The sequence below is a fragment of the Camelina sativa genome, chromosome 11, assembly GCF_030686135.1.
Source record: "Camelina sativa cultivar CO46 ecotype springtype chromosome 11, ASM3068613v1".
NCBI classification, from domain to species: Eukaryota; Viridiplantae; Streptophyta; class Magnoliopsida; order Brassicales; family Brassicaceae; genus Camelina; species Camelina sativa.
This window is the reverse complement of record NC_141890.1, coordinates 3,866,070-3,887,253: the sequence shown is the minus strand read 5'-3', so window position 1 is coordinate 3,887,253 and position 21,184 is coordinate 3,866,070. Positions and strand designations below refer to the sequence as shown.

Genomic DNA, 21,184 nt, shown 5'->3' with positions numbered 1-21,184 from the left:
GGCGTTGAGCCTGAGTTTATATGATTTTCTTAGTTAGGATGTGAGATTGTAGTATTTATAAAATTTGCAATCCATGATTTTTTTCGGTGCTCGTTTAAAATATAAAACATATCTAGAATTTTTATTTAAAATATAAAGCACACATCTAACTTTTTTTTAATGCAATATGAGTTCCCACATTCAAAAAAAGTAAACTAGACATCGAAGGAATTGATGATAGAAATAGACATCAAATCTAAAAATAAAAACTGATCCCGTCGAACTCATTTACTTGGCTCGTTGAATTTTACAAAGCATATTTTTCTAAAAATATATTACTTATCTATTTTTACTGTGCTTAAGTATATTTATTACGAGAATACTTGTAACGAGACTAAGATATTATCTATAAATTCTTGGAAGTAATTGAAATTTGTTTTCAACTCTTTAATCATGAAATTTGTTACCTGGTTTATAGTTTCGTATGCTCTTATTTTTCTGGTTCTGAGCGCTTGTAAAGGTAAGATATACTTTGATTTTGTTTCTTTACTTGTTGAATTTATAAATATATTTTTTTTTGAATCGCAAAAATATTGTTAGGAAAACAAAAGTGTTCTAAAAATCTTGCACTATCAAATGGTAATTGTGTTAACGAAAAATCTTAAGCCAAAAAAAATAACAAAACTATTCTTTTGTGGTTGATATAAAATAAAAAAAAGTGGGAGCTGAAGGATTGTGCAGTAGAATAGAAGACATTGATGGAAATTGCGATTCTCAAGGAGAGGAGGAGTGCTTGAAATTCATGACGAATAAATATAGAAAGAAATACATGTTAGCTGCACATGCACTAACCTTTACATGTTACACAAGACCAAACGCTTTTGCGAATGCAAACATCACTGCTCAAGATGAAACTACAACTCCATGACCAACAGTAATTGTGTTTTTACTATTTATTAATAGTTGTTATGGGAGTTTTGTAGTGTTGTCATGCACGACCCACAATAATAAGTTATGTCTTTCCAACTAGTCCGAGTTTTTTCAATCAATTTATTCCCCATGTCCCAGCTGTTCCACATTGTAATGATCGAAATATTAGTTTTGTTGAATCGTCTTTACATTATGATTATTAATTTAGATTTTTATTTTATTTTATAGGAATGTTAGTACGTATAATATGATTCGCTAAGTATACACGATTTGTAATTGGCCATTGTACTATGCGGACTTCAATCTTTTATTTAACACACACAAAAAAATATATTAGGATTTATAATATTGATGTAATTTAATACGAATTGTTTTATTAGTGTGAAAGGCTAAATTATGTGGACACATAAAATGAGTTGCGTTTCAAGACCAAAAATGATCACTTCCTAAGCTTTTATTATAGTCTATCCTCAAAAGATCATATGAGTTCAGCCTAGCTAGATAACTAAGTTTCGATGGTACTCTTAGTCCTCAAGTGGATCCTACACAACCTGAACGTTTTCCCATAACACCTCTGCTTCAGCAATTCCTTTCCTTGCTGCTAGGATTGATTCCAGACAATCGAAAAATGTTTTATGATTGAATGCGTGTCTGAATAATGTCTATATTAATTTTCAGTGGACTAAACATTATAACGTAATGGTTATGTGAGTTTAGTTGGATACTGAAGTTTAGAATTGTAATAGTTTATGTCACTTGTTTATAAAACGAATTGGTGATGTACCATCAGAATTCGTAGTAGTACACGCAAAAAGAAGTAAAATATAATAAGTGGATATTCAAATAATTTTTCTAAAAGTAAATAGTTGATCCGTCGAACTCGTTAATTATGTTGGCTCGTTGAACTTTCCAAAGCATAATTTCTAAAAAAAAGATGCTTCTATTTTTACGTTATAATCTCGAATATAGTTATCATGAATAGTAGATTAAGAAGACAAGTTTGTGAGAGTTAATGTACCATCGAGATAACCTTTCGTATCAAAACTTTTTAATCATGAGATCTGTTGCTTTGTTTATCGTTTCTTATACTATCATGTTTCTCGTTCTAAGAGGTGGCCGTAAAGGTAATGTATTAGCGTTTCTTGTATATATTACTCGAATAGTATTATATAAAACTAAGAAACAAAAGTATATATATATATATATATAAATTGTTCTAAAATATCTTTTAAATATAACAACTAGATTTGGACGGATTGAAACAAAAGCACGGATTGAATACATTTCATTATTTTTAAATTATTATATATATAATTGTTTATAATATTATTTAGATGAAATTCATGCAAACAATTTTTATGGTAAATATCACTCATGGAATGTAAATCTATTATGTAAGTTTTATATTGTTAATTTTAATCTGTGTTAGAGTATATAAAATTATTAACCCGTACTAAAATGTGTTCAGTAGTTTCCGTGCTCGAGTATATAAAAATTTAACCTGTGCTAGAGTATGTAAGTATTAAAATTGATAATATAAATAAAAAATTTCAATCTGTGCTCTAGCTCGGATTCTAATTTTTATTGAACGTTGTGGTTTATCAATAAAATATGTGGAAAATAAATTTGTAATATTGTGTTTAAAGATCTTTGGAAACAACTTGATATAGGACTAAAATCTTCCGAAAATACAATTTGGAATATCCATTATATTATTTGTTACCATTAATATATCAATTATCAATTTGAAATATTTCTAATTAAGGTTGCACCCAATATTTAAGTGTAACCGATTAATATATGAATTAATCTATAACCTATCTATAATTTATTTGTAATCATTTGTTAAAAATATAAAATCTACAAAAACTATGTTGTGTTTTATTAAAAAGGGAATTACCCATTTTTGTTTGTGTTTGTGTGGTTGATATAAAATAACAGAAGTGGAGGCAGAGGAACTGTGTACAACAATAGGAGACTTGGATGGTAAATGTAGCCAAGACGGAGAAAAGTTGAACAGTGAAAAGAACAAATCATGAAATATATTGCTAATATTGGGGGTAAATTAGATGTATCGGATTATTCGGGTATAATTTGAGAAGTTATAAAGCATAGCGGGGGGGGGGGGGGGGGGGGGGGGGGGGGGTAAATTGAATAGTTTACATATTATCGGGTAATTAATTAATATAAATTTAACTATGACGAGAAACCAAAAAAAAAAGAAATACAAATTGAGTCGAAAACTTAGAAAAAATTGGAAGCTGTTTCAGACTACTAAAACCCTAGTAGTAGTACCCCCTTCGTCTCTCTTCCTCCTCTTTCTCTTTCTCTCTCTCTCGAGCCAGTGAACAAAGATGTCGATCCCTTGTCTAACCGAAGAGACAGCCAAAACTGTTCTGCGCCAGGTACAAAACCTCTCTTCTTCCTCTTTCCCACTCTTCGTTTTTCATCAGTTTGTCAAATTGTGTTGTGATATTTGGTATCGATTTTTTTCTTTTTTTTTTTTTTTTTTTTTTAAATCAGGTGGAGTTCTACTTTAGTGATAGTAATCTACCCATTGATGATTTCCTCAAGAAGACGGTCACAGAGAGTGAAGATGGCTGTAAAGTTTCCAACTTTTTAATCAAATTCAATCGCTCTTTTTTTTTTTTTTTTTTGGTAATTGCTAATTGATGTGTTTTGTTTTTGGGGTTTTGGTAATACCAGTGGTTAGTTTGGCGTTGATTTGCTCATTCAGTAAGATGAGAGGATATTTGAAGTTGGGTGATTCCAAAGGAGATGATATTCCTGAAGATACCATTAAAGCTGTTGCTGATACTCTTCGAACCTCTTCTGCTCTCAAGATTTCAGAGGATGGTGAGTTTTTTTTTATTAGGGGTTGATTGAATTAAACTTTTTATTGGGTTGTTTATGGTGGGATTGGATATATAGTTAACACTTGCTTCCGTTGATTCAGTGAAGGTAGTGATGTCTTAGAAGAAAGATAGTAATTTTAGAGTTTCAATTATAGGACGAGCAAAAGTGTTAGCTGCATTGAGATTTGTTTTTGGATTTGGAATTTATAAGTTTGTTAATATAATGGTACTCAGTTTGGGGATATATCTTTTACAGTTTAGTGATCACTTTTGTTTTTGAAATTGCTTACACAGGGAAGAAGGTTGGTAGGAGTACTCAATTGTTGAAGCTGGAAGATTTGGTTGAGCAGCTAAATGCTAGAACAGTAGCTGCGTCACCTTTCTCCTATGATGTTAAGAGGGAAGACGTGGAATCCTTTTTCAGTCAGTATGGAAAGGTATTCCACTATTAATAGTGTTTCACCATTACTTCAAAATTTTACCAAAACATTTAACAGTTAGATTAACTGGTTATACCATGGTTTAATATATGTATGTGTTTTTCTTTTCTTTCAGGTCAACAGTGTGAGGATGCCTCGTCACGTGGCAGAGTCGAGGCTATTTTCTGGTGTTGCCTTGGTTGAGTTCCCTACAGAAGAGGATGCCCAGAATATCATGAAGCAAAATTTGGTCTTTGCTGGTCAGGAGTTGGAGCTGAAACCAAAGTAAGTCTACTTGGACATGAAAACATGTCCTGTTTGCTGACTGTTTCTCATTTTACAACAAGTCTTTCTATTGATTGTTTGGATGAATTACTTAAAGATGATATTTACTTTTCAGGAAAGAGTTTGATGATGATAGGGAGAAGGATGAAGTAAAATTTGCTAATTACCAACCCCAAAAGGGTTCAGCAAATCAGAAGAATGGTTCTGATCACAAAAAGAGTTCCGACTATGAGCCAGAGTAAGGGTTTGACTGTTGCTATTATTTTTCATGTTATTCTTGCTAATAATTCTCTTGATCTGATTATGGTTATTTTATCATATTATAGTTATCCCAAGGGTTTAATCATTTCATTCACTCTCAAGCGGTCAGCTGAAGAGGGTACCACAGAACAAAAAAGTTCTGAGGAGCCAACTGATAAGATAAAGGTTGAAAATGAATCAAAGCCAGCAGATACTCCTGATGCTGATAAAGAAAACACTGATGAGGTTCAGGCCCAGGGAGCAGAGGATGAAGATGATGAGAAAGAAGAAAAGGGTGCTCTAGCTACCCATAAAGATAATAAGGAAGTTGTCTTACGCGAAGATCTTAAGGCTGTTTTTGGAAAATTTGGTGATGTCAAGGTACTACATCAGTTTTATTTAGCTGTCTACATGAGTCAGATTCAATATCTCATATAACTCGAATCATATCTCATATAACATTTTGTTGTATAATATAACCCATTGTTGATGATGATTCCTTTATTCTTTTTGCTGTGAAGTTTGTGGATTTCAAGATGGGATCTGAGACTGGTTACCTAAGGTTTGATGAACCTGAAGCATCCCAGAAAGCCCGTGCAGCAGCAGTATTAGCCAAAGAAGGTGGACTAGCCGTGAAGAATTTTATTGCTGTCCTAGAACCTGTGACTGGTAAGAAACACCCTTTTCAACTTCCATCTTATCTTTACGAAGTAGATTTGTTCTGCTTGAGTTAAATGGTTTACTTGGCAATGTCAGGCGAAACTGAAAAGGAGTATTGGACTCTCCTCCGTAGCAAAGATCGGTTTGACAAGGGTGGCCGTGGAGGAAGGTGAGTTCATGTTTCTCTATTGTTATAGTATATAATCTCAAAAGAAGTGTTGTTTGGTTTTTATGGAGACCCAAAAAAGCAATAATCATATAATATATGTGGGTAATGGTCTATGCAGGGGAGGAAGAAGAGGAGGGAGATTCGGGCGTAAGAGGGGATCAGATTCCCCAGGTGGTCGCTGGAACAAATCCCAGAAGGTCGAAGCATGAGAGAGCTTGCTTTTCTACTTTTGTCTCTCTTTAGCTCGTGACACTTGAGTGTGTTTTTTTTAATATATTTTATCTAGTTGCAAACTTTAATTTTTTTCTGTATACCTCACAGTCAAAACCATATCCCAGACTTATATGACTTTTGTGATGATATAACTAGAAAACCAGCAAATCAAGTTGTAGTAGTACTGTAGTTTTCTATTAGCAAATTTTGGTTTAGTCAATCATATGTTATGTTTTGTATCTTCTTTTGGTTCAAATCTATCTTAAGTTTATTTAAGGAAGCTTTCCTAAATGACGACGACTAACTAACAAATTAACAACAAAAAGTATTCTACTGTCTTAATAGTTTAACTAACTCACTGATAGTACTAGTTTAACATTAATATATATAAGTCGTAATTTTGAGAATCAAATTGGGAATCTTGGTCCTTTCGTTTGACCTTGTCGACATTGTTTTTAGGGTTTTTTTTTATGATGACTTTAGAATCGCTCTGTTACTGGCCAATTTCATCAATCTCCTTCAAAATTAAAAAAAAAAAAAACAAATAAAGTCATCTCACCTAAATCTTAAAAAGTAATAGTAGATGTTGTTATTTGAATGCTGTTGTTTAGAAGAAGCAAAATCCTCGAAAAATAAATAAGAAAACAAATAAAACTTTATTATTATTATTATTATGGAGAGAGAGAGATTAGATTAGAGACCAACTTAAGAGATTCAGAGATTAAAATTAACGGCTGAGATCACTTTCCCTTTTTGTTTTGATCTCTCTCTCTTCCTCTCTCTCTCTCTCTCTCACTTCGAATTCCGCCTCTCCATGTTTGAGTTTTGAATACACCTCTCTCTCTCTTCTCTCTCTCTCTCTCTCTCTAATTCGATTTGTGTTCTTCTTCTTCTTCGTCGTCGTCGTCTGGATTCACAGCGTCTTCTTAAATACTTGGATATCGTGGATCTGCCAAAGTGTGAGGCTTACTCGTATGACCTTGTCTTCCTCTTCTATGGTCACATTTTGGTTAGTTTGTTTTCACGGATACTTCTTCTCCTGAACCAAACATCTAAAAATCTACTCTTTTGAATCTTCTCCTCTTACAGTTTTCTCGTAAAAAGCTTCGATTTCAGCCTGATTTTGTTTCAGAGGAAGTTCCAAGCTTTTTTTTTTTTGAGGTTTTTGTTCTGGGTTCTTTAATTACGACTTCTTCTCTTAGGTTTTTGCTTTTTGGGATCCAATCTCATAATCTAAAGCTACCTTCTTTACTTTTGTTTTTGTAATTTCTTCGTTGTTTTAGTCTTTTGCTGAGTTATATATATTGAGCTAATGCCGAATTGTTAACAAGTCCGACTGCGTTTTTTAATTGTATGGTTTATATCTTTGTTTTCAGATTGTAGCATTGTGCTATGCTTATGATCATTTGTAAGACACATCAAAGAAACCGACTTTGTGGTGTGTCGTCGTCATATTGCTTTCTTTGCTGCTAAACTATGAAGCGTGAGATGAAAGCACCTATTACCCCACAAGAGAGTTTCCAAACCGATCTTAAAGGGAAACACGGGTACGCCTCCCTTCTTTTCTTTCTGTTTGGGTTTCAATGTTGAAGTTGGAATTTGCTTTTTTAGCACCGGTTTTGGCATTCAACTAGACATTCTCAGGGTTTAATGTTGCAAGCTCTTTGTGACATTTTCTTAGGAGGACATCTGGCCCTGCAAGACGATCCACCAAAGGACAATGGACTCCTGAAGAGGTGTGTTCCGCTCCTGTGTCTTTTTATCTTGTCTATCTGATGATTCCCGGAAAACTGGCTGACTGTAATCAGTTGGTTATATCACACCCTATTGTGTGCTTTGTACACTCCTATTTAACTAGTTGACATTATCCATCGCTTGCACGTACTGAAGATTTTTCTCTAAAAGAATATTTCTGTTAAGATTAATTTTCTGTATTCCTGGATCAGGACGATGTCTTGTGCAAAGCTGTTGAGCGTTTTCAAGGCAAGAACTGGAAGAAGATAGGTAAGTCAAATAGCGAATTCTGATTTGTAGTCTCTAGTTTAGTTAGTATGTTGAAAGCATTGTGTGATTTTGTTTGATTCACCTTTTCAGCTGAATGTTTTAAGGATCGGACTGATGTCCAGTGTCTTCATAGATGGCAAAAGGTCTTGAACCCGGAGCTTGTGAAAGGACCGTGGTCAAAAGAGGTGATTTGGTGAATTGCTTTATATGCTTTACCCAATTTGATTCTTTTACACCTTATAGCATCTGTAATGTGTTTCATGACATATCATTTTTTCATATTCTTTAAAGGAGGATAACACTATAATTTCTCTGGTTGAAAAACATGGGCCAAAGAAATGGTCTACTATATCTCAGCATTTACCTGGTCGCATAGGGAAACAATGTAGGGAAAGGTAGGCACAACTCTCTACTCTTTTCCGATAAAATGATTATTTTATACTACACGTCATACATTGGGTAGTACTGCGATGCACATGAACAGTATTGTGGCTGATGTAGGTGGCATAACCATCTTAACCCTGGGATCAATAAAAATGCATGGACTCAGGAGGAGGAACTGACTCTTATTCGTGCACATCAAATTTATGGGAATAAGTGGGCAGAGCTAATGAAATTTTTGCCAGGAAGGTAAATATGTCTTTTCCATGAATCTTAGTATAACAATAGCATAAGCGTAACATGTTCCTAAAAATTTGGTGGCCTCGAATGCGATGGAATACTGTTTTTTTTGCTGCTGATGATCCTTCCTGCTTTGGTGATTTTCTTATTTGTTCTTACGTTCCCATAGGTCAGATAATTCGATAAAAAATCACTGGAACAGCTCAGTTAAGAAGAAGTTGGATTCCTACTATGCATCAGGTCTTTTAGATCAGTGTCAAAGCTCGCCATTAATTGCCCTTCAGAACAAATCTATCGCTCCATCTCCCTCGTGGATGCACAGCAGTGGAGATGAAGGTAATTCAAGGCCAGGGCTTGATGCTGAAGAATCAGAATGCAGCCAAGCTTCAACTGTTTTCTCACAGTCAACCAATGATTTCCAGGATGAGGTTAAACCTGGAAATGAGGAATTTTACATGCCTGAATTTCATTCCGGAGCAGAGCAGAAAATCTCAAATGATGCTGCAGAACCATACTACCCTCCCTTTGAAGATGCCAAAATTGTTGTCCCAGAAATTTCTTGTGAAGCAGAATGCTCAAATTCTCACAAGGTTAGAACTACCACAGCTACGGAGGATCAGTTGAAGGGTGTATCTAATGATGCCAAACAGGACCTCGATCTAGACTTGTTGACCCATAACATGAACAACGACGGAAAAAATCAAGCTTTTCAAAGTTCAGTAAGATTAAGTGATCAACCTTCTTTGCCAAACTCAGAGACAGATCCAGAAGCTCAAACTTTGATCACGGATGAGGAGTGTTGTAGGGTTCTTTTCCCAGATACCATGAAAGATAGCTGTACATCTTCTGGTGAGCAAGGTCGGAATATGATTGACCCTCAAAAGGGCAAAGGATCTATTTGTTCCCAGTCTGCAGAAACCCTTGTTCATGAAACTGGAAAACTTCCAGCTTTATCCTGGCATCCTTCAAGTTCAGAGGGCCTGGCGGTTCATAATTGTGTCCCCTTATTAGATACTGGATTAGAACGTAAGCCTAATACAAATGATGGTTTCATCGACACTGATGGACATATAACTTCCCATGGAAATGATGATAATGATGGTATCCCAGAACAGCAGGGGCTGTCATATATTCCCAAGGATTCTTTGAAGCTAGTACCTCTTAATAGTTTTTCTTCTCCTTCTAGAGTGAACAAGATTTATTTTCCTATCGATGATAAGCCAGCTGAAAAAGACAAAGGAGCTCTTTGTTATGAACCGCCACGTTTTCCAAGTGCCGATATTCCTTTCTTCAGCTGTGATCTTGTACCATCAAATAGTGACTTACGGCAAGAGTACAGTCCCTTTGGTATCCGCCAGTTGATGATTTCTTCGATGAATTGTACAACTCCGTTAAGGTTATGGGATTCACCGTGTCACGATAGGAGCCCTGATGTCATGCTTAATGATGCTGCCAAAAGTTCAAGTAATGCACCATCCATCTTACAGAAGCGGCATCATCATCGAGACTTGCTGTCACCTGTACTTGATAGAAGAAAAGACAAAAAGCATAAAAGGGCTGCGACTTCCTCCTTGGCTAAAGATTTTTCATGCTTAGATGTACTGCTTGATGAAGGAGATGATTGCATGTCCTCTCGTCCGTCAGAATCTCCTGAAAATAAAAATAGATGCGCCTCCCGTTCCGAAGCCAAAGATATTAGATATGCTGCATCAGGTCAGTCAGATCAAGAAATGATTCCTAGAGATGAGGAACCAAAGGAAACCTTAAAGTCAAGTGGAGTGACTTCTATGCAAAATGAAAAGGGATGTAATGAAGGTGGTGCTTCAGCTAAAAATGTAAGTCCGTCTTTGTTCTTGCATATTATCTAATATTACTTATTAAATCCCAGTCGTCTCATTCTCTGATATCTATGGCTGTAAGGTGCAATGTCTGCTATACCCTTATCGAGTCTATTAGTACACTTCTTGTTGCTTAAAACATCAATCTAGTTTGTTGAAATATTTTCTTGTGAGATCGTATCAGTCACATGAACTTAAACACATTGCATCTAGGTATTTGAGCTGTATTTCATGAGGATAATAGTTTTATAATTGGTGCTAAATCTCGAATAACTTAAATTTATACATCTCTTCCTTGCACCAGGATCAAGAAACTTCTGGAAGTTTGGTTGAGATACGACTGTCTTCACCTGGTATGACTGGATGTAGATCCGATAGCAAAGTTAATACAAGTGCGAAAGATCTATCAAACCAGCACAAATGCTCATTAGGTGATATTCCAACTGATGAAATCTCATCAGAACCTCCATGCACAGTAGACTCTTCTCCTTTATCAGCATTCGATAAAATTAACTCTGCAGGGACCAGCTTTGATATTGAAAACTTCAGCATGTAAGTTTTACCTTTTCCTCTCAATGTCTTCGATATCTGTTTTTGCTATTGAAACATATTAGCTGGAAAGTTCTATTCTAAGTTGTCATGGTCTCGCTCGTTTTCCAGATTTGATGGAACTCCGTTTAGAAAACTCCTTGATACCCCATCACCTTGGAAATCTCCTTTACTCTTTGGTTCTTTCTTGCAAAGTCCAAAGTTGCCTCCAGAAATTACATTTGAGGTAAATATATGAGTTGGAGTAACTTTGAATGAACTTAGTCTCTGGATGTTCTACTTTTTGTTTTAGATTAAAGCGCTTGTTGATGGACGTGTATTCTTTGTTGTTTTTTTCTTTTTTTTTTCCAGGATATTGGGTGCTTTATGAGTCCCGGGGAGAGAAGTTATGATGCCATAGGGCTGATGAAGCATTTGAGTGAACACTCAGCTACGGCATATGCAGATGCCTTGGAAGTTTTAGGTAATGACACACCTGAAACAATACTCAAGAAGAGACAGCTAAACAAGTCCATTCAAGGGAAAGAAAATCATCACCTCCCTCACGATCAGCTTGGAAACCGATCCCAGGTTTGGCATTAATAAGACCTTATAGACTCTCTTCCTCTATCTTGGTCTAGCTTAATGTTGAAATTAGATGCTGAACTTGGTAGAGATAAGAGGAATAATAGTTTGAGTTTATAAATTGACCTACACTGAACCAGTTCTCTGTTGAAATGTAGGTGGAGCGTCGCACCTTAGACTTCAGCGATTGTGGGACACCAGGGAAAACAATGGTATCCGCAGCTTCTCCAGGAGGCTATTCAAGTCCATCATCTTACCTTTTGAAGAGTTGCAGATAGGAAAGGCTGGTTTTGTTCATAAAGCTCTGTAGGGACATTCATTCCCGCCTTCAATTTTTTGATCCCGTATGTGTATGTCTTCTTTTTATTACAGAACTGAACCATGTAGTTAACCAGAGCCTTAGCATTCTGAATTATACTATTTGTGACTCGGCCTACCAGCGTTAGTTTGTTCATCAAGATGAGGTCTTGGTTGTCACAGTCGGGGATTCTGACTGGTGAGCGTTGACGAGCTCTTTCCAGGTTCGCCACCCATTTGGCTTGCTCTTGTCTGGATAACCGATTAGCCATTGTCCAAGAAGAAGAGGTGTAAACAAAGCGTGAAACTGGGTGTGGGTCTTTATTTACAAAGACAAGATTGTAACAGTATAGCAGTCTCCAAACACCAACAGAATACATCGTCTAAAAAACCCCAGCTTACTTCTGCAAATGACGCTACGACTTGTTCAATCTGAACCAAGTTTCGACTACCCAAACCTGCACGGCAGAGTAGAAACTCCACTGGAGACTAGTACCTCCCAACGGTGGAGTAGAAGGTCGCCAAAGAAAATGGAGCAACTCAAGCCAAAAGTCGTCCAAAGACGAGTTTCTGGCCAGCCTCTGATTCTGTCTGGCTTACAATAGATATGATCAAATTAACATTTGCCCCCCTCTGATGAAGTTAAAAAGCTCAAACACTGAGAGTTTAGGGCAGAAATCTGAACTTACAAAAGGGACCTTAAAACTCATCAAAACAAGCCGTCCTCATACGCTCTGGCATCGCTGGACTCTCCCGAGGGAATCAGTCTTGTGAAAATATCTAAATGCGTTCCCCTTCCAATTATCCAGTCGAATCCAAGATCAGAAACAATGTGAAAACCATGAACTGATAGGTCAAATCCGTTGAAAGTAGCAGGCACTTACGTACATCCAGCTACATACACTCAGAGGAAATGAGATTTTTTTCATCAAAATGGGCAATCAAACTCTTCCCGAGTTTATATCAAACTGCAAGAGAGAAAGAATACTTCAACTTTTTACAGATAATAACGTAACCGATAATAACCATCCAGGTTTTAATAGCATAACATCAACTATTGTGGATACACGGATTCTATAGGACGACTTGGAGAGTTTATGGTAATAATTTATTTATACTGCGATTAATGTTCATGTGAAGGTGAACCGACAAATTGTATAGTTAGGCCTATACTCCAAACCCAAGACTCCGAAAATAAACAATGTAAACAATCAAAACCGGTCATGAACTGCTTAAAAGAAAGAACCAAACCTAGTCTTGATGATCGACTGTATGTACATCTACAAGACTACAGCCGCAACAATCCTAAGTCCTAACCCCTCTGATTTATCTTCCGAATCCAAATCTTCTCATGATCCATCCATAAACAACATCAGCAGAAAGCAGAGACATGAAAGAAACCCCGAGTATCACTGAGGCAACAATTTGGTGAGCCCAATCTCTGAAGCAACCATCTTTGGAGGTTTACGAAAGTGTCATCATACCAAATTCTTCTTTTCAAGAGTTAAGATCTTTGCCTGCTTAATAGAGTATTAGTTACATTGGGCACTTCATTGTAGAACTCGGGTTCGTCTTCTTCATCAGATGATAATAACGATGGTCCCATCCATGCTTTGAACACCTCGTTCACTCGTCTCTCAACGCCTGGTGTGAATTCCAAAGGATTAGCTTCAAGCATCTCCAAGCCCTGATCATTTCTGTTCCCAAACTCTACTTCGTCAATAATTAAAGCAGCTCTTCTTCTAAGGAAGAAAGCAGTTCCAGCATACAAGATTACCAAACCCCATGAAGAAATCTCGTAGCACCAAAACAATGGCACAGAACAGCTGCTTCCTAGTGTCAGAAGGCTTGAGCCGAGGAATACAGCAAGGAGACCATAGATGATAGCAAAAACAATGTTCAGAATTGACAGACAACGAACCCCACCTGTGGATTTAATAGAAAAGATACAGAAAATCAAAAACATAAAGATTCACAAAGGTGGAAACATTGTAACTGATAGCAGATGAAATGGAATTATACATAAATCTTAGAAGATAAAGTCTGGCATTAAAAAGGATGGAAGTACAGAACACACATATGGAAAGCTAAGAACGGAGTATACCTCTTCTTGAAGCACAGTAATTATTTTCAACTACTTTAAGAAACCCATGACGGTGAGGAGCAGAATAAGCCACAATAATTCCTGCAGTATTGCAACAATACAATGAGAATATAAGAAGAAGACATACCACATGTTTATGAAAAGAGTAACAAAAGGCAACACAAACGAGATATTGTAGAGAGGTTGACCCATCATCTTGAAGGAAAAAAATGAAAAGAGATAATAGATGGGGCTCGACTCAAGAAGTTCCATTTATTTGGCACAATCAAATTCTGGTGGTAACAAAGCCGGCTCACTTTGATAAATCTCTCTTATCGTTCAACTGAAAGCTAAGAACGCTCAAAACTTTGGACAATGTGGAGACAGAAAGCTATAAAGGTAATATATCAGATCCACCAATTTTCTTCCAAATAAAAATCTAATCTAACAAAATCTAGCAGAGGAATTAACTGAGTTTCACAAAGTTCACAACTTGCTCTATGGCTCTGACCCCTAAACCCTGAAAAACTTGAACCAACACAGAACTAGACTTGTCACCATATAGTGGTTTCAATCAAAACGAATGATATATATTGAACTAAACCTAGCAACAAGCATTCTGGTTTTGAAGACACATCGATCAATCAACCCTCTCTGGCAATACTTCACCTCACCAAACTAAAAAACAATCAGGCCAAAATGTGCTAAACGTCAAGAGATATCTAGCATAAATCCACTCAGAACTGAGCATTGTACATCACCAAATGTAATCAGTAAACAAAAACACAAACGCAAGCCCAACTGTGGAGATATAAAAAACAGAAGCTACAGAATTGACACTCACCTGCTACAAGATAAACAGACGATACAAGGAAGATAATGGTGGAGGGAACAAAAACGACCATCCAGTAGTAATCGACAGTTTCTTGATCCGTCAAGTAAAAAGCACCGGGAAACAGATCGGAGTCACGAGCTTTCCCATACATAGGCAAAGGCTGTAGCTTGACATCGCTGCAAAATGGCCGCTTTAGAACATTCGAAGGAAATACAATTTTCAAGCTGACGATGGTGCAAGTGAAGATGACAAAGCAAAGGAAAGCCACGATCGACACTAATGTCGGCCTCTGAAGCTTAATCCAGGCTCTATCTTCTTCCCTAAGGCTCTCGTACTCTTCCTTTGGCATAAACGCTTGACGCAACGCGTCTCCAATGATCGCCATTGAAGAAACACACTCACACACACAAAAAAACCTCCTAATCCACAATCAATTGAGACCCTTTTCACTACACTGATTTCAGTGATTGCCGAAGATTTATCAAAATAGGGTTTTTTCGAATTTGATGAGGAACCCTAGATCACAATTGGGAAATGAGGAAGAAGAAGGCAGAAACAATTAGGCGCGTGTAAAAGAGTTGGATAGATATAACTTCCGTATAATTACAGATTTGACCCCAATAGTTTTCAGAGTGCGGATTAAACCAAATCCCGCTCAATTAGACCATAATCATAGAGTATGGTTTTCCTAATAATAGAGTCCTAATTACTAATTTAGAGTTCAAGCTAAATAACGTAGAATCAACACTCTCTATGCATAAATTATGCAAGTGGATGAATACATCCAACATAGAAAAGGTGATAAAAAAATTGAAAACTCAATAGAGTAATATAGATGATGTGTGGCAAAGTTGGTTTAGGTATGTATCACACCACTCACCACAAAAAAAGGTAAATTGATAATGAATTTTGCAAGATGTGGACTTAATTAACGGTTTCATAACTTTTTAGTATTTTAGTAGCAAACATAGTATACTATTTCATCTTCTTGTCAAAATCTAACTCAATTAATTAATTAGATTTGGCGGTCAAAAAATAAATTAATTTGATTTGGATCACATTACTATATTTAACTCCCAAAAACCAAAAGAATATATATAACTGATAAGATAACCGTCGGATTTATTGGTGGGTTAAATCAACGGTCCGATGAAAAGCATCGAAACACAGAGATGCACACGTGGCGATCTTCCAGTGGACCTTCTGGAAAAGATATATTCGACTAATTTGTTTTTCCGTTTTTTTTGGTTGTTTGCTAATTTCGTGAAAATATATATTAATTAAATGATCTGATGATCATCTGAATAACAGAAAATAATAATAATAATAATAATAAAAACATTCCGGGAAAATTAATAATAGAGGAAAAAGAAAAAGAGAAAAAGGGAAAAAAAAAACAATTTACTTCGAGAGAAGAGAGAGAGAGAAGGGTGGGCGTGAATTCCTGAGGGGGGAGAGATTCTTCGCCGGAGTAATCTCTTTTTGCGTGATCTTTACAGCCGGCTGCTTCTTTCGCCGCCTGAGATTTTGAATATTCGTCTCTTTTCTCTTTCTTCCCATCTACAAGTTTTTTTTTTTAATTTGTTTGGGTCAAAAGCGAAGATGGTTAACGCTATGGTGGAGAGAGCGACGAGCGAGATGCTGATCGGGCCTGATTGGGCTATGAACCTTGAGATCTGTGATATGCTCAATAGCGATCCAGCGTATGTTTCCCTCTACTCCCTTCCGATTTTGATTTTGATTTTTTCCTTTATCTCCTCCCTTTTTTTTAAGTTCTCGATTAGTCGCTATTGAAAAATCGATTTGAATTTGTGGGTTCAGTTAAGAGAGTTTACACATACTAAGATAGATATCAAATTTCGTATTTTTTTTCTGTTTTTCCCTTTGTCTTTGCTGGAGAAGTAGAGATACCATAGTTATTGATAGTTCCATGTTTCATTGGAGCAATTGGATTACTTTTGTTGGCCTACTGTTTGCCCAATTTTGGTTTAGGTTCTAGAGAAAGAGATAGGTTTTATTAGGGGTCAAGTGTCTTTTTGTTGATGTGCTTGTTTGTCGGGTTCAATTGATGAATCTTAAAGTCGACACGGTTTTGGGTTAGCAGCTGACTAGAGTTGCAGTAGCTCATAGAAACAACATGTAGTCATCTTTGTTAGGGCTTTGTTCTTAATGCTGGGATGTTATTTCCTTTACATGCTTTTTGATTGGAAGAATCAGATTCCAGTTTTTATACTACCTGATATTTGAAACTGGTTACTGTTCCGCAGGCAAGCAAAAGATGTTGTGAAAGGCATTAAAAAACGGATTGGGAGCAGGAATCCGAAAGCTCAACTTCTTGCCTTAACTGTGAGCTCCCAGATTACTGTCTCCTTTTTTTTCTATTCCTTTGTGGTTACTTCATTGATAGCTTGAACGTTTAGTTACGCATCTAGTTTCAAATTCAAAATGCTTTTGTCAGTCCTCTCTTTATCAGTTGAGGTTGACATGAGCAGAGATTACTTTTTCATGATACTAATGTACAAGATGAGGATATTATGTCTCACAAAGTTTCCTAACAAGAATGATATGCTGATTCATTATTTTCACGTAATCTCATCTTTCTCGATTGACTTGCAATTATATTATATTTACTCATCATGCATATATTGTTCTAGCTGCTTGAGACAATAGTGAAGAACTGTGGTGACATGGTTCATATGCATGTGGCTGAGAAAGGTGTTATTCATGAAATGGTCCGGATAGTTAAGAAGAAGGTAAGGGTCCTTCCAAATTGGTCTTGTTGGGAATAATTAACTCTTATCTTTCTTTCTCCCTCTCTCTGATCCAAATTTTTCTGATGCATATAGCCGGACTTTCATGTCAAAGAGAAGATTCTGGTCCTTATCGATACATGGCAAGAGGCCTTTGGTGGCCCTAGGGCAAGATATCCACAATACTATGCAGGATACCAGGAATTGTTGGTACGTCTAAATAAACTGTCGTTTGATATAGTTTTTCTGGGTTTCGATTTTTTCCTCCAGTAGAGTATTGTTTCTGACTCTGGATGTCCAAATGTCTCATGCTGAAATTTAAATATGTGTCATACTATATTCTTCTTTGATCTTCTTGTGAGTTCTGTTAGAAATCTTCCACTACTCTTGCCTTAACCACCAGTGCTTACTCATGTCCTTTTCAGCGCGCTGGGGCTGTTTTCCCTCAGAGATCAGAGAGATCTGCCCCTGTGTTCACACCTCCACAAACACAACCGTTGACGTCTTACCCTCCAAATCTTCGTAATGCTGGACCTGGTAATGATGTGCCTGAACCTTCAGCAGAGCCAGAATTCCCGACTTTAAGGTAGATATCTTCTGTTGCAACTCCGTTGTTTTAAGTTAAATAAATTTTTAACAAAATCATAGAATTTTAGACATGTATGTATGCCTTTGTTGACTTTGCGTCTATATGCTTGTTTTATTTAGGACGTATATGTATGCCTTTGTTGCTCAGTATTGTTTCTCAAAATTTTATTCTGTTGCATGTCAAATTCATTTTCAGTTTGTCGGAGATTCAAAATGCAAAAGGTATCATGGATGTGCTTGCAGAAATGCTGAGTGCATTAGAGCCTGGAAACAAGGAGGTACCACGATTTAGTTGCAAAGTGTTTTTAACTATCTGTTTGCAAGTGTTGACTATATCCTATATGCAAAATATACTAAAATAAGAGGAACATTTTCTGAATTCTTCTTGGGCATTGCAATTGTGGGATTTAATTATTTTGTTTTGTACGTATCTCAGGATGATAATTCCGCTCATTTTTTGGATTTATTCAGGATCTCAAACAGGAGGTGATGGTTGATTTGGTGGAGCAGTGTCGTACGTACAAACAAAGAGTGGTACACCTAGTCAACTCAACTTCGTAAGAGCTCTTTAATTTCCTCTCTGATTCTATTTAGTTATCTCTCTTCATATCTCATATAAGTTATAATGCTTGGAGTGCGATAAGATCTCTTTTTATATTCTCATTTTGTAATATGCATACAAATAACTACTGGATTAAGCTGCGAATGATTGGTTTTTATGCATGCGTATATTACACCAGGCAATTTTATGTACGTAAACTTCTATGGTAATTCAATTACTTTCTGAAGAGGCACAGATAATGTGTTTTTAGAGGCTCACAGACTCCAGGTGTCCTAAGTAATAGAAGCAACTGTGGATTAACCATGGATTCTAGCTGGTTAAGCTGTATGTATTAGATTGAAAGCGAGATTGGGCCATTGGTGTAGTACTCACGTTTTGTGTGGGTTATGGTTTCTTATGTAAGAGAGTGGGGAGATAACTTCATTAAGAATTATCGCAGACTCGTACTTAATCCATTTGATGAGAATTGATATTAAGCTTATTTACCATGCAATTTTCTTTTTCAGGGACGAGGGTTTGTTATGTCAAGGTCTCGCTTTGAATGATGACTTGCAGCGTGTCTTAACCAGTTATGAAGCAATCGCTTCTGGATTACCTGGCACTTCTGCTCAAATTGAGAAGCCCAAGTCCGAGACTGGAAAATCTCTAGTAGATGTTGATGGTCCACTTATTGATACTGGTGACAGCAGTAGTCAGGCAAACGGGTACGTTAGACCAAACTTGATAGTTATGCATCCAAGAATGTTGGATAAAATCAAATCACCTATTTTTGGATATGGGTTACCAATCTTAGCTGCAAGCTTGAGCCTGATATATGGCTTACACATCAAAACTATTACAATCTAGATGTGAAAACGAAAAGTTACTTATGAATTTCAGAGTAACAGTATAATCATTTTCATATAAACGGTGTTGATTTGTCTCTTATCTTACCAAGTAAGAACTGGGGTTTTGGACCAAGTGACCTGGTAAAAGTTCTTATGTCTTATTACATAGCTATTGATTTGTACTATGTCCAACATTTTTACAGGGCTACATCAAGCTCTGGTAACGGGGTTTTAAATCAGTTGGCCCTCCCTGCACCACCTGTAACTAATGGTCCAGCCAATTCTAAAATAGATCTCCTCAGTGGCGATGATCTCGCCCTTGTTCCTGTTGGACCACCTCAACCAGCAAGTCCTGTTGCATCAGATCAAAATGCACTTGCCCTTATTGATATGTTCTCAGACAATACTAATAATCCAAGTCCTGCAACTGCACCAACTGGCAATCCAGCTCCCCAGAGTAGTCCTTTGAATCCTCAACCGCACCAGCAACCAAATAGCCAAGCTGGAGAAGCTGGATTACAACAATCCAATGGATTTTCTCCTCAAATGGGTTATCAACAATTTGAGCAGCCATCATACGGGCAAGGAGCCTCTTCTCCGTGGAGCAATCAGCCTGCTCAACCCCAGCAGTTTCAACAGCCACACCAGCCCTCTTACGGTAATATATCTGAGTTTAAAGTACAAATTTTAACTTTTAAGACATATGTTGAACAACGTGAAAGCGTTTCACTCTTTTGGATTGAGTGCGTCTCATACATAATAATCCTTATTTGTTATTTTTGTGGTGATTATGTAATGTGAAGAAGATGCCCAAGACAGTATGGCATTTCCACCACCGCCATGGGAAGCTCAGCACCAAGACTTTAGTCCCACTGCGGAGTCAGGGAGTCCGTTTTCTTCTCAAATGCATCCGGCACAGGCTTCCTTCACACATGCTCAACCGGTTAACAACAACAATTCATATCCTCAGATGCCCCAAACCGGCCAACCAGTAAACAACAACAGTCCATATGCTCAAATGCCTCAAGCTGGCCAACCTGTTAACAACAACAGTCCGTATGCTCAAATGCCACAAGGCGGTATGTACATGCCAAACCAACCCATTCAGGCTCAAGGACAAGGCTATCCACCACAACAGCAGCAGCAGCAGATGATGATGGCTCAATTCTATGCCCAACAGCAACATCAACAACAACAACAGCAACAAGCGAATGGAAACCAAATGGGAGGATACGGGTATGGCTATAATCAACAGCAACAAGGAAGCAGCCCATATCTGGACCAGCAAATGTATGGTTTGTCCATCAGAGACCAGACTTCGCATCAGGTACCATCATCGACATCTACCACATCTTATCTGCCTCCTATGAAACCTAAGAATAAACCAGAGGACAAGCTATTTGGGGATCTCGTTGACATCTCCAAATTCAAGCCTACAAAACCGACTTCCGGAAGAGCTGGTACCATGTGAAAAAAATACTCCGTCATTTCTAAGTACTCATCTCCTCTATCCTCTATTTTATTTACACAGCTAACTCTCTTTCTTCTCTTATTTGAGCTATCATCATCATTGATTTTACCCTTGTGGGAGACGCATAGATATATATATATATATATATATGATATCTTCTTCCTTATAATTACCGTTGATTATGACCGTAATGGATTTGTATATTTCTTGTAGAGAAAGAAAACTGGAAAATCTTTTGTTGTCAACTCATCGATTTGGGTTTGTCTCGGGATTCTATTTTAGGACCTTTTAATGTCATTTGTGTTTTCAGACCCTTTTTTATTTGTTTTCCATTGGCAATAAAGTTTGATATCAGTTGAAGAGTCATGCAGGGTTCTTAAATTTACTAAAGGATGTTATGTTCTTTGTATCTGAATACAACTCTCATGTCTTTATCTATGGAGAC

General features: G+C 36.9%; 4 protein-coding genes and 1 pseudogene across 16 annotated transcripts; 4 read left to right on the top strand and 1 right to left on the bottom strand.

Annotated features, from left to right (window-relative positions):
• The first annotated feature begins 432 nt into the window (after window positions 1-432).
• Window positions 433-891, top strand: LOC109127225 (putative defensin-like protein 231; annotated as a pseudogene).
• Window positions 892-3,057: 2,166 nt separating this feature from the next.
• Window positions 3,058-5,970, top strand: LOC104721556 (la protein 1). The gene is made up of 10 exons (XM_087473453.1): window positions 3,058-3,314; window positions 3,433-3,511; window positions 3,616-3,765; window positions 4,059-4,201; window positions 4,320-4,468; window positions 4,584-4,706; window positions 4,795-5,089; window positions 5,230-5,377; window positions 5,465-5,537; window positions 5,656-5,970. Exons 1-10 carry the CDS (start codon window positions 3,264-3,266, stop codon window positions 5,744-5,746), a joined length of 1,302 nt encoding a protein of 433 aa, XP_087329579.1. The 5' UTR covers window positions 3,058-3,263; the 3' UTR covers window positions 5,747-5,970.
• Window positions 5,971-6,424: 454 nt separating this feature from the next.
• LOC104721554 (transcription factor MYB3R-1) lies at window positions 6,425-11,762 on the top strand. 3 transcript variants are annotated; one of them, XM_010439564.3, is made up of 12 exons: window positions 6,425-6,709; window positions 7,127-7,297; window positions 7,432-7,486; window positions 7,697-7,754; window positions 7,845-7,939; window positions 8,046-8,149; window positions 8,256-8,384; window positions 8,545-10,210; window positions 10,518-10,765; window positions 10,874-10,988; window positions 11,114-11,332; window positions 11,485-11,762. In XM_010439564.3, the coding sequence occupies exons 2-12, from the start codon at window positions 7,227-7,229 to the stop codon at window positions 11,602-11,604; spliced, it is 2,880 nt and encodes a 959-aa protein (XP_010437866.2). In that variant the 5' UTR covers window positions 6,425-6,709; window positions 7,127-7,226; the 3' UTR covers window positions 11,605-11,762. The 3 variants fall into 3 exon arrangements, with proteins under 3 accessions (XP_010437866.2, XP_010437863.2, XP_010437864.2); XM_010439561.3 differs by having other exon boundaries at window positions 6,435-6,759; XM_010439562.3 differs by having other exon boundaries at window positions 6,487-6,722.
• On the bottom strand, window positions 10,346-15,296 carry LOC104721552 (uncharacterized). 8 transcript variants are annotated; one of them, XR_015571590.1, is made up of 7 exons: window positions 14,551-15,296; window positions 13,728-13,808; window positions 12,875-13,549; window positions 12,508-12,591; window positions 12,313-12,417; window positions 12,088-12,214; window positions 11,911-12,027 (listed from the first exon to the last, which is right to left on the bottom strand). XR_015571590.1 is itself a non-coding variant. In XM_010439559.3 (3 exons), exons 1-3 carry the CDS (start codon window positions 14,924-14,926, stop codon window positions 13,128-13,130), a joined length of 879 nt encoding a protein of 292 aa, XP_010437861.2. In that variant the 5' UTR covers window positions 14,927-15,296; the 3' UTR covers window positions 12,718-13,127. The 8 variants fall into 8 exon arrangements, 1 of the variants encoding a protein (XP_010437861.2); XR_015571591.1 differs by having other exon boundaries at window positions 12,512-12,591; XR_015571588.1 differs by having other exon boundaries at window positions 12,313-12,591.
• Window positions 15,297-15,736: 440 nt separating this feature from the next.
• LOC104721550 (TOM1-like protein 9) lies at window positions 15,737-21,105 on the top strand. Of its 4 annotated transcripts, none has more exons than XM_087473798.1 (11): window positions 15,844-16,244; window positions 16,809-16,887; window positions 17,196-17,294; window positions 17,388-17,501; window positions 17,717-17,877; window positions 18,076-18,157; window positions 18,351-18,436; window positions 18,948-19,145; window positions 19,472-19,926; window positions 20,075-20,762; window positions 20,953-21,105. In XM_087473798.1, exons 1-10 carry the CDS (start codon window positions 16,144-16,146, stop codon window positions 20,737-20,739), a joined length of 2,040 nt encoding a protein of 679 aa, XP_087329924.1. In that variant the 5' UTR covers window positions 15,844-16,143; the 3' UTR covers window positions 20,740-20,762; window positions 20,953-21,105. The 4 variants fall into 4 exon arrangements, with proteins under 4 accessions (XP_010437859.2, XP_087329924.1, XP_087329923.1 ...); XM_087473797.1 differs by having other exon boundaries at window positions 20,072-20,762; XM_010439557.3 differs by having other exon boundaries at window positions 15,737-16,244; window positions 20,075-21,105.
• The last annotated feature ends 79 nt before the right edge of the window (window positions 21,106-21,184 follow it).